General features: G+C 55.9%; 1 protein-coding gene across 1 annotated transcript; it reads left to right on the top strand.

Moving 5' to 3' along the window:
• The first annotated feature begins 9994 nt into the window (after positions 1-9994).
• POU3F3 (POU class 3 homeobox 3) lies at positions 9995-11537 on the top strand. Its single transcript, XM_005899945.3, is given in 2 exon segments — positions 9995-10570; positions 10572-11537. Coding segments are annotated over 2 exon segments (1500 nt in total). The 3' UTR covers positions 11496-11537.
• Positions 11538-12002: the final 465 nt, after the last annotated feature.

Here is a 12002-nt window from a genome sequence, read left to right as displayed (position 1 = left end):
GCGGGGCGAGGGGTCCTACCCTGCTCCGCCAGAACAAAGCCCACCGCGGGAGCTCGCGGCCGTGCACCGAGCCGGTGACAAAGGCGGGCGGACGGCGCCGAGCTCCACGGCCAGGCTCCGGCGGCGGCGGCGGCGGGAAGGAGGCCTCTAAGGAGATGCCCAGCCCTCCCCGGGCTGCGGCAGGTCGCCGCGGTGTCCCCGGTGACCGGTTAGGGTGACTCAGCGTTTCCCTGCGCTCCATCCCGCACCCGTTCTGGTCTGCCTTCCCACCCCAACCCCCCGCCCCCGGTGCGGCTGGACCGGCTCTTCTCCGTCCCTCCCGCTTGCTCCCCAACCCCACTTGTTCTACCCTACTCTTTCTCCCCGGCCCTTTTGCTTTTAATCGCTTTCCATTTTTCTTTTTCCCTAGAAAAGCAAGGCTAATTCAGCTTCTGAAGGCCGCTCTGGGTGTTCAGATAACAGTCTCAAAGTCCTTGAGGACAGTGTTTATGGAGACAAGGGGAGTAGTGGGTCCCCTTCATTTTATTATGCAAACGGTGCTCTCAATAAAATAACATTCAGTCTAAGGAAGCGGAGCTCGGCCTTGGGACCCCCACCAGCCGCTGCCTTTGCCAGAGAAGCAGCTTCGCAGGGTCGCACATCACAGCAGGGGGCGGGCAGGCATACCCTGCCGCCGGGAAGAGAGGTCCCCAAGGCGAACCTTCCGAGGGAACGCCCCAGTCTGGCTTCCTAACCCTGCAAAGGAGTCGCTTGCCAGATCCCAGCGCTGAGATCCTAGAGTTTTTCAGGTTTAGGAGACTTTAATTGTCACTGTTTTTCCAAGTGAATTTTTGTTTCATTTCTGCGATGTGAATTTCAAATAAAGGGAACACAGTCTAAGCCATTTGGACAATACATATCTTGACTTCCGGAGGTTTTCTGCATTCTGATATAATATTAAATTAAAATCTGACGTCTGTCCAGCAGCACTGTGAGCTTGGGATCCTCCCCTTAGGCTCTACTGGGCAACCAAGCTCCCTACCTCGAAATCTGGGGTGAGGAGGTGGGCCTTCAAAACTGTAAGCAAACACAGAACTTTTAACTGGGGACTAACCAGCCCCAGTTTGCATGAAGCTGCGGTGAGCAAGTTCTACAGCCAAAGACTCTTTGCCAGATATTTCAGTGCTGAAATGATATTGCTGCAAACCAAGGAGTATCTGAAGTAACAGATACTATGACGACTGGGACTATATTCTAAAAGTGAACAAAACAGCCGACCTTTCTTGAAGACCCCCTAAGGCTGGTGGTCCAGGGTAGGGAGAGAACAGGGCAGTGAAGCGGGAGTTTTCATATTCACAGGAGAGAACGTGCTACAGAAGCAGCATTTGGGGGAAATGCCCAAAAGAGCAGCCTCCAGCCTGATGAGCTGTGATCTGCACCCAGCTCCTCAGACAATAGCTAAGTTCAAGTGTCAAAAAAAATCGAATTAAAAAAAAAAACCACCCAGAGGCACCCAAGTGCAAGAATTGTTTCCTAGTGTGCCACAAAGACTCATCCATCAGCGGACTACCTAGTTCCAACTCAGAAGAAGTTGTATAGGGAATTTGGGGGTTTCTGGGCCAAGGGTGTCCTCAAGAAAGAGAATTATTTCTGTTAAGGCCACAAGCTTGGGGTTGGGGGGGTGGGTGGGGATCCAACCACCCCCCTGGCAAAGCCGAGTTAATATTTTGTTTTTCAAAACACAGACACAAAAACACCAAGTTGACCTTGGAATAGTTTTCTAGCTAGACCTACCCACATGTTTTTGTTAATAAATCATCATCGTCACTCCAGTCCATCAGCTGGGCTCTCAGTTACCTAGCCCTTCGAATTTAAATTCTAAGAAGAACATTGTGGGGGCGGGGGTTGAAGGGGGACAGGCCAGAATAGTCCATCATGTAGTGTCAGCCACGGCTTCCCTAGCGATTGGTAGCTTTCATTACCAGACTTGGCAGGTGCATGAATGCAGCTACCGTGGGCAAACTGTGGGAAACGGGCTGTTTTTAAAGCATATACTCGATTGCCAACTTATCATGCGTTCTTAACTTAGGTCCCACAATCTGAGATAGTGTGTAGTTTAAAGCTTTCCTATAGGCATCAGAAGTAAAGCTTCTTGCTTTAGGGTGAGAGAGCATAAGTGTCTGTCTTGATCATTGCTCCTTCCAGCCTGTCTAAGAGAACCAAGTGCTTGCTCCTTTCCTACAGATCAGATCAGTCAGTTATCAAAGTGATATGAAGAAGAACGAGGGGGAGCCATTGGGACGCTTCCAAGAATTTGGCAAGATGGAGAAATAACTCACCCACCGCCAAGCCAGGCGACAAATGCTCGTCTCCACCCAAAAGCTACTGTTAAAGAACCCTTTCCTTTGTATACAGCACTCGGTGTGGGTAGAGAGTATGTAGAACATTTTAATTTGTAAATGCTAATAGCAGTGTGCTTCTATACTGCCACGGTATCCGAAGGAGCACTTTATCGCTCTCAAATGGGAGCAAGTGAGTAAATACCCACTTTGAATTTTGTACACTTGACCCAGGTAGTGTTCTTCATTCTCTCATTTGGCAAAAGCAATTTCACTATCCCCAACAATTAAAAGTCTATAGCTTGGCCTGACTCTTTGGATCTTAATTCATATCCAGCTTGATTGTTTTCACCTCCAAATCGTTACGGAATGTTACGGTCTCTATAATATGTCAGTTCTTGAATTAACTTGTTGCTTTACCCAGAATTATTATTTTCTATTTCCTTTACTTTAGATAACCTAAGAATGTAGATATCATGAGAAACAAGCTTTTCTTTTGTTACAGGCTTTTTTAAAAAGTAACTTTGCAAAAAAGGAACATACGCAGCAGCCAAGATAGGAACGATCCCAGATCTCAGGAAAAGTGATACCGAAAATCATGTTCCAAATATGTATAGAGTTCTTAACCATTGTTTTGCAAAATGCCCGGCTAAATAGAAAACCTGCCTTTTTCCTTAGTAATTTAAAAAATGCATTCAGCAGCTCAGGGCATGCAAAATAACCTAGAGCTTTGAGGCACTGGTCCAGTGCCTGTGGATCTCCCCCAGAAATCTTTTGTCTGAAATGTCCAGAGAGCTGAAGAAAAAGCAATGTTTGGGTTCAGATTACACGTTTCTTCCATCTTCTACTTTGTGCTATTTGCACAAACCTGCCTGTACATTTCCTGACTCTAAATGTGAGAGCTGGCGGATAAAAATCCTGGAATTAAAATATTTTTCAAAGTGCTCCCTTGCATATGTTACTCACATAATTTCCAACCCTCCTAGATGAAATACCACTTACATCCAAACCTTGACTTTCGCAAGTTAGTTTCAAAGAAAAACTTCTGGCTGGATCCTGGCTGGCTTAGAGTCAAGTTCGAAAGAATAAGGTGTCTTTCCCCCTCCTGCAGAGCCCCCAGCCCGGGGCCCTTCTCCAGGCTCGGTGACACACAGGTGCCGGGAGCTGCTGAACCGTGGAAACCAGCTTCTCACTTCCAGTCACTCACAGCTCCCCTTTCTGAGTCAAGCTTTCCAAATCTCCTTGGGAAAACTGTTAGTGACAAACTGACTAATTCCTCAGAACCGGGGAGCATTTGCCCTTCACTATTTCAGGAAGTTTTCCTCGAATCTTTTCATCCTTCACCACAATAAAGTTCAGTCTTCCTTGGCTGTATCTAAAAATCTCTAGGGCGGAAACCCTGAGCTCTGTGAAAACTTTTCTGCAACTGCATTAAGTTGTATTGTGCTAAAAAGTTCCAAGCTCACAGTGACCTCTTACCGTCGGCTATTTCGTATTTCCTTTTCCCTAACAAGCCCTTTCAAGGATAAATTCAGAATCTTGCCACAATCAGAGGAGATGCCAAGATTTAAAGGCGCCGTTATATATCGAATGGAGTAAAAGAGATTCAGGAAGCCTGGACTAAGTCTCCAGGAGCTGGGGTTTTATTTAGAAGTCAAAGCCTGCCTCAAGTAGAAGATTGTTCACCATTTAATAGATAATACCTTTAGAATACATCTTTCTCTTCTTGACTGTTTCCCCAAAAATACAACCTGAAAGGTAACCTATGGAGTAGGTTACCGCATATCCCTAGGAATTTTGCAAAGCGTTTCTGCTTTCACTGCCCAACTCTGTTTTCCATACTTATATCCTCTTCACAGAAAGACATGGAGGAATACTGTTTTAAGCCGGTTTTCCTTTCTCAGGCCATTTCACAGATGGGGCTGAGTGGGAGATGGGGAGGTCATTGTCCCCCTATTTTAAGGCCCTGTGTTATGCAGTGAATTCGCTCCTGGTTGTGAATATGCATAGAAAGGTAGGGACCATTTGTGCATTTGGCAAGTTAAGCTTTTGAAAACAGCTACATTTTACAGCGTACCTGCTAAGACGAGTCAGTGCGCCCCCTGCTGACAAGTCAACACTTCGACTCCCGAGTACTTCCAAAGTTTATTTTGTTCAGTAAACCGTGTCATATAAAATTAACAACAACCAATAAAATTAGCTTATATGTTTCAACTGTAAAAGTCCAAAACAAAATAAAGCTAGTTTTGGTGGCGCTAGAAATCTCTAGCTTGGCTTCTTCTCTTTGGCTGAGCCACGGTCCTTTTATCTAAAGCCCAGTGCACAAACATATAGCTTAATGTGGCCAGTGTTCTTCCTTTTCTTTCTCTCTCTATGGCAACCAATATGCTCTGCTCAGAAATGTTCCCCATCAAGGAAACAAATGATCTTCAGGGAGCAGCTCTATATGGCATCTGGTCCAATGGAGCACAGAGAGTTAACCTCAGTCAAAAGCGACGCTGCCAAGCACGCAAACAGGGAGTGGAAAACTGGCGATCCTTACCCCTCCCCAACTGAAACCTCTTCCTCCCTCCTGACAAACCATTTCATTGATTTGGCATCAACTGTTTCCAGAGAAATTACAAATTTCCAATTGCAAGGTGTTCTGGAGACAAAAGTGCAATCATATTCCAGCTATTTGAGGCTACTACCCCGCCCCCCCCACCACCACCACTCCAGAGGCTCGCCTTCCTCTAAAAAGAACAAAACCAAGAATCTTTTAGCATCCTCTCCAGCCCATTTCACTAAAGTAAGGTGCTCACACGGGCTTGGACTTGGCCTAGCTAATTCCACCATCCAATTTTCTCTAATTATCTGCAACTAGCAAGTAACTGTACCCTTCATTTTTACTAAAAGCCAGGGACCAGAGGCAAGGGGGTGGGGTGGGGGGAAGCAAGGGCAGCTGTCAAGAATAGCAAACACAGTAAGCCACTAAAGCTCCAGCCTCCTTTGGGAATTAAGTGTAGGGAGTCCTGGTTAGTTTTGATTGATCACCCTCCTTCTGATGGACTTTCACTACCGAGTGGAAAGGCTGCAGTGTGCCGCCTGCTCGCCAGACGCGGCGATAACCAGGGGGGCACCGACTTCCTGCCTCTTCTTCCTCCCCTGCTCCTTCTTCTCCACCTCTCTGCCCTCCCTTTGCCAAGCCCCCCCCCCCCTTACTCCACCCCTCTTCTCCCAGCAGGAATCCCCCACCCCAATCCCAGGCAGGCACACATAGTTCAATACATCAGCATTAGCTACAGGGCTTCTTCCCCTCTAGCCCAGATTCTCTAGTGGGGGTGGGGAGGCCGGGTGTTAAGAAATCCAAAAGCAAGAAATATGTATACTACTGCGTGCTTCATCATCACTTCTTTTCTGGGGCCTTCGTATTTCCCTAACAATCAACAATTAAAATTAATAGCACTCTCCTCCTCCTCCCCAGGAAAAAAAAAAAAAAAACAAGTGAAGTGCCTTGCTGTGGCGATCCCTGGAAGGAGTCCACCTTTTATGTAATATTTTCGGAGGGCTGGGTTTTTGAACTCTCCCCCCAACACTGTTCCTCTTCCTTCCTTCAAAACAGCTGCCCGTGAGCTCTCTCTCGTCCCAAGCCCTGAAAATAAGCCCCCAAGCCTACGAGAGCCTACCGAAAACGGAAAGGAGGGGCAGAAACGAGAACGCAGGGAAAGAAAATGAAAAACACTTACCGAGCAAACTTCCAGGATTAGATTTTAAAATAAAGGAAGAAGTTTTATTTAAAAAAAAATAAATAAGGTGACTGGTGGGGGGAAAAGACATATTCTCAACTCCCCAGAAGCGGTACCTCCTCAGTCTTCTCTTTCCTCTGACTCCTCTAAGCCCGGCTCTCCACTCGTCTATTATTTTCACCAAAATATATGAAAATGTATGCAAATGAAAGTCAGCACTAACTGTTCTCCCCTTGTTATATACTTTGGATTTTTTTTTTTTTTTCCAGACAAAACAATCACACTCGGCAGAGGGAGGGGGCGGATGGGTGGGGCTGGGGAGCGACTGGAGAACTAAGTACGCGGAGGCGGAGGACCGAGGGGACCCAGCTCGCAACAGAAGTGCATTTCTGATTTCGAGGAGCACGGCGTTTTGGGGGGCTTCCCATACGCGCACACACCCTCCTTGAAAAGAAAGAAAGTGGATGTGTTTGCGGAGGCGCTCTCCCGTTTCATCAGGCCACCTGAGACTGCTTTTGAAAGCGTGTACTGTGAAATTCATAGCGGTAATTTAGACAAAATCCTCACTGTATATTAATGAAAGGGGCCCCATGGCTCTGTTCCTACCCTCCCCATTCAGTGTAAACAAAACCACGAGACTCTCTCGGTTTTTGAGTCGGATCCAAGCAAAATCGGCAGGAAAAGAAAACACGGGGTGCTGGCACCGACTATTCAAACGCCTGCACCTGGAGATCTCAGATTTATTGAATGAAATCTGTGTTCCATCTTCCATATATACATACACGCATACATAAATAGGAAAGGGAACCTTAAGGGGACGCAGAGGTAAAAATCCGTTCTGTCTGGGGTTTGGTTACCGCTGCCCTTCAGGTCTATATTTTCGCAATAATGGATCCGCTAAAACCCACCTAGGAGGGCATCTCTCCCCCTGCACACAGGAGAGGGACCACATCACACACAAGTGCTCCGCGCCCACCATTCATCACGAGACTTCGCAAGGGCTTCAAGGCTGCGGCTAAGCTGGGGAGCTCCAGACCTAACCAAGCCCCCACCCCCGCCACCGAAACTGACTGCGCGCGGCAGAGCAATTATTCGCCGGAGAAGGGCAGCCCCCAGCACCCCGGCGGCTCCGCGTCTGCGTCCAGGGCGGCCGGGTGCGGGGTGCACGCGCACGCACACTCATTAGGGACGATGTATTTATTGAATGTCCGAGTCGGGTTAGTTCACTGGAAATCCCCGAGGAGGGTTCAATTTGCCCTTGTTTTCGTTGCCACTTTCTCTTTTTTCTTGGTTCGCTGAGGCTCCTCTGTGCAGCGTTTCCGCTCGGCCGCGTCCCCCACCCCCGCTCCTCCCACCCACCCCGCGCGCTCCCCCCCCCCTCCCGGCCCCCTTAACTCTTTCCGCCGGGCTAGACTGCGATCGCGCTCCCCGCCGCCAGCCCCAGCCGCGCCGCAGACCATCCGAGGCCGGAGAGACAGAGAAAGCCCCCACCGTGCCTAAGAATAGTGAGCCCAGGCCAAATACCACTAACAGCCACCGCACCGAAATAAAGAAACGCACACCCGCACCCACAGCCGATGTGAGCGGTGGAGGGCGCGGCTGGCGGCCCGCTCCCCTAGGCCGCTCCCGCTGCGGCAGGCTTCCCGACGCCTCGGGGCGGGGGTGGGGGGACACACTTACGGTGTGTCTAGGGGGGAAGGTCGGCCGATCTCTCCGCCGCCCGTGGGCACCCCCGACTCGCAAGGGCACGCGCGCTCCTCGCAGGAATCCCGGCGGAGGGGCGGGGGAGGAGAGGCGGGGTGGGGAGCGCGCGGCGGGCTGCGGTCCGTCTCGCACGCGCGGGCCCCGCGCCGGTCCCGGGCTGCCGGTCTCCCAGGCGATGGCATCCGAGACCTTAAACAAAGGGGGCCGCCGCCGCCGGCGCGAAGCGGCTGCGGAAAGTCGCGGTGGCTGATTTCCAAGGAACGTGGCTGCTACCCGGTCTTTCGGTGCCGCGAGCTCCCTCTTTCCACCCCCGCCTCGGTAGGGACGGGGGACGGCCAGTGAAGGGAGAAGGAAACTTTGAAACCGCTGGGGACACGGCTGCCTATAGGTATTAGCGTGAATGGCGCGTCCTTGCCGCGCGCGGTACGAATCTCCGGGATGCGGTGGGGGAAGGGGAGGGCGGCATAACGCAGTACCAGGTGGACTGTGGAGGTTGCTATTTTTCGCGATTTTTCCCTCTACGATCTCCTTCTGACTCCCTCCCTCCCCTGCTTGGCCCCCCCCTACCCCACCCCCGCCCTCTCTCCCCTTTCTTCCCTCCCGCCTTCCCAGACCTATTGCGCTGCCCAGAGCCCAGGAGGGATGGCCAACGTCTCGGCCGGACACTAAGAGTTAAGATGTGGCGGAGGGGGCGGCGGGGGAGGGGCGGGGAGGAGAAAGTGGCGAGCGGGAGGGAGGTGGCTTGGGGAGGATAAGGGAGGGGGAACGACAGATTTCCAGCTTCTACGACGCTCTGCCTAAATTAAAAAGCAACCAATCGGAACCGCCGGAAGGGGGGCCGCGCGTCCTGAGCCAGTCATTCCGGGGCTGCCAGTCACCCAGCGGGTAGCCAATCAGCGGGGGCCCCGGTGCTCGACTTCCTTGTGTTTGGGAAAGTGTGGTGGTGGGTGCGCGCTCGCGGCGGAGGGTAAACATTCGACAGTCCCCGCTCGGAGAGGGAGGGACAGAGAGAGGACTGTCAGATCGGAGCCGAGCCGGCGGGCGAGAGAGGGAGAGAGAGAGAGAGGGAGGGAGAGGGAAGGAGCTAGGGAGAGCGCGCGAACCGGGGCGCACGGCGAGCTCCCCCGGCAACTCCGCTCCGGCACGGCCAGCGCGCGCGCCGTCGGTGCAGCCTCCGCGCCGTGCGTCGTGCCCACTGGAGTTGGTTGTGTATCAAGGATCCCCTATATGCACACACACACCTCCATCTCCACCAATGCACTCTTCTTCTTCTTCCTCCTCATCCTCCTCCAGACCTCTGCTGGGAAAAAAATAAAACACCAACCCCAACCGTCAGCAGCAAGGTAACAGAGAAACGGGACCTCGTGTTTTCGCCTCTGCAGCTTTTTCCTTGTTATACTTGTCTCCTACTCTCTGCCCAAAAGGAAAGATGTCCCATCAGACTGTGACTGTCGTGAGGAGAATGAAAGAGGACTCTTGTTTCAGAGGCAACCGAGAGCTCCGGCAATAGCAACTTCAGAGCAATGCACCAGCGCGAGAAGTTTTCCTAGGACAGAGCAAAGTCGAGCCGAGAGGACCAGAGGGGGAGAGCGGGAGCCCGTGTCTCTGCTCGGCACGCGAGCGGCCAGCACCACCACGCCTTCAAGGACAAAAAAAGTTTTCCTTCTCCGAGGGGAGACGAGCGAAGGGCGTTCCCGAGGAGCTGGCGAGGAGCGGCCGGTCGTCCGCGCTGTGGTCCAGCAGAAAGGAGCGGCTTCTTTTCTTTGTTGCCTCCCGTGAAGTCGCCACTTAGCAGGTGGACCGGGCCCTGCGCCCCGGGCAGAGTCCGCGCTCGCCCGAGGACCGGAGGAGGAGGAGCACCGGTCGGTGCGCCCGGCCCGAAGAGCCCCGGCGCAGGCCCGCGCCCCTCCCGGAGAGCCCCGCTGGAGCGAGCCGCTCGCGCCGGGGCTGGGGGGCGGCCACGACCCCCCCTGAGGGGGGCGGCCACGGAGCGCGCCCCGCCGAGAAGCGAGCCCCCCTCCCCGGAGCGCGGCTCCTGCGGCGGCGGCTGCTGACCAAGGCCGGCCAACGACCCCCGCGCCCTGCCCAGCGGCCTTGCAGCTGCACCCGGCGGCCGCGGCGGCGGCGGCGGCGGGGCCGGCGGGGGCCCGGGGCGGGGGCGGGGGCGGAGCGGGGGGAGGCGGCGGGAGGCGGGGGGGCGCGGCGGCGGCGGCGGTGGCGGCGGTGGGGTGGCGGGAGCGGAGCGGCATGGCCACGGCGGCTTCTAACCCCTACCTGCCGGGGAACAGCTTGCTAGCGGCCGGCTCCATCGTCCACTCGGACGCGGCGGGGGCCGGCGGGGGCGGTGGCGGCGGGGCAGGGGGCGGGGGCGGCGGGGCTGGGGGCGGCGGGGGCGGCATGCAGCCGGGCAGCGCGGCCGTGACCTCGGGCGCCTACCGAGGGGACCCGGCCTCCGTCAAGATGGTGCAGAGCGACTTCATGCAGGGGGCCATGGCCGCCAGCAACGGTGGCCATATGCTGAGCCACGCGCACCAGTGGGTCACCGCGCTGCCCCACGCCGCCGCCGCCGCCGCCGCCGCGGCCGCCGCCGCCGTGGAGGCCAGCTCGCCGTGGTCTGGCAGCGCCGTGGGCATGGCCGGCAGCCCCCAGCAGCCGCCGCCGCCGCCGCCGCAGGGCCCCGACGTGAAGGGCGGCGCGGGGCGCGAGGACCTGCACGCGGGCACCGCCCTGCACCACCGCGGGCCGCCGCACCTCGGGCCGCCGCCGCCGCCGCCGCCGCACCAGGGCCACCCGGGGCTGGGGGCCGCCGCCGCCGCCGCCGCCCGCCGCCGCCGCCGCCGCCGCCGCCGCGCATCTCCCGTCCATGGCCGGCGGCCAGCAGCCGCCGCCGCAGAGTCTGCTCTACTCGCAGCCCGGGGGCTTCACGGTGAACGGCATGCTGAGCGCGCCCCCGGGCCCAGGGGGCGGCGGCGGCGCGGGCGGCGCGGGGGGCGGCGGCGCGCAGAGCCTGGTGCACCCGGGGCTGGTGCGCGGGGACACGCCCGAGTTGGCCGAGCACCATCACCACCATCACCACCACGCGCACCCGCACCCGCCGCACCCGCACCACGCGCAGGGGCCCCCCCACCACGGCGGCGGCGGCGGCGCGGGGCCCGGACTCAACAGCCACGATCCGCACTCGGACGAGGACACGCCGACGTCCGACGACCTGGAGCAGTTCGCCAAGCAGTTCAAGCAGCGGCGCATCAAGCTGGGCTTCACGCAGGCCGACGTGGGGCTGGCACTGGGCACCCTGTACGGCAACGTGTTCTCGCAGACTACCATCTGCCGCTTCGAGGCCCTGCAGCTGAGCTTCAAGAACATGTGCAAGCTCAAACCGTTGCTCAACAAGTGGCTGGAGGAGGCGGACTCGAGCACCGGCAGCCCCACGAGCATCGACAAGATCGCGGCGCAGGGCCGCAAGCGCAAGAAGCGGACCTCCATCGAGGTGAGCGTCAAGGGCGCACTGGAGAGCCACTTCCTCAAGTGCCCCAAGCCCTCTGCGCAGGAGATCACAAACCTGGCCGACAGCCTGCAGCTCGAGAAGGAGGTGGTACGGGTGTGGTTCTGCAACCGGAGGCAGAAGGAGAAGCGCATGACGCCGCCCGGGATCCAGCAGCAGACGCCCGACGACGTGTACTCGCAGGTGGGCCCGGTGAGTGCCGACACGCCGCCGCCGCACCACGGGCTGCAGACAAGCGTGCAGTGAAGGCCCGGGCACCGCCGCTGTCACCCCGCCGCCCCCGCTGCGCCGGGCCGGGCTGGGCCGCCCTCCCCTCGGCCCAAAGACAGGTCTGCCCGCCCTCGGGGGAACGGAGAGGGGCGCACCGAGGAGACGCTGTTTGAAGTCCAAGGAAGGAGGGGCGAAGCAAGCAAACAAAGCCTACAAATGCCCAGACAGTTTTATATACACGTAGATGGCAAAACCGAGAGAAAAAGGGGCGATCCTGAGGTCTCTTTCTACTGTGGTGGTGGTTCGTTTTCTTGGTTTTCTTTTAAAAGAAGGGTGGAGATGCCAAGCGCACCAAAACTGCACTCGCGAGGTTTTTCCCACCCTGAGAAATCCTACACGGCGACGGTGGATAGCACTTAGCACCTGCTTCGTCCTCTCTTCCAAAAAAAAAAAAATTTTTTTTTTTTTTAAAGCATCCCCTTCCCTTCCACCCCCTCTCTCCAAAGGGCCCCCTCCAGCCTGGAGAGATCCACCGTAACTTTG

The sequence above is a fragment of the Bos mutus genome, chromosome 11, assembly GCF_027580195.1.
Source record: "Bos mutus isolate GX-2022 chromosome 11, NWIPB_WYAK_1.1, whole genome shotgun sequence".
Taxonomy (NCBI): Eukaryota; Metazoa; Chordata; class Mammalia; order Artiodactyla; family Bovidae; genus Bos; species Bos mutus.
The sequence above is the reverse complement of the archived record's forward strand: the minus strand, read 5'-3'. Positions and strand labels throughout refer to the sequence as shown.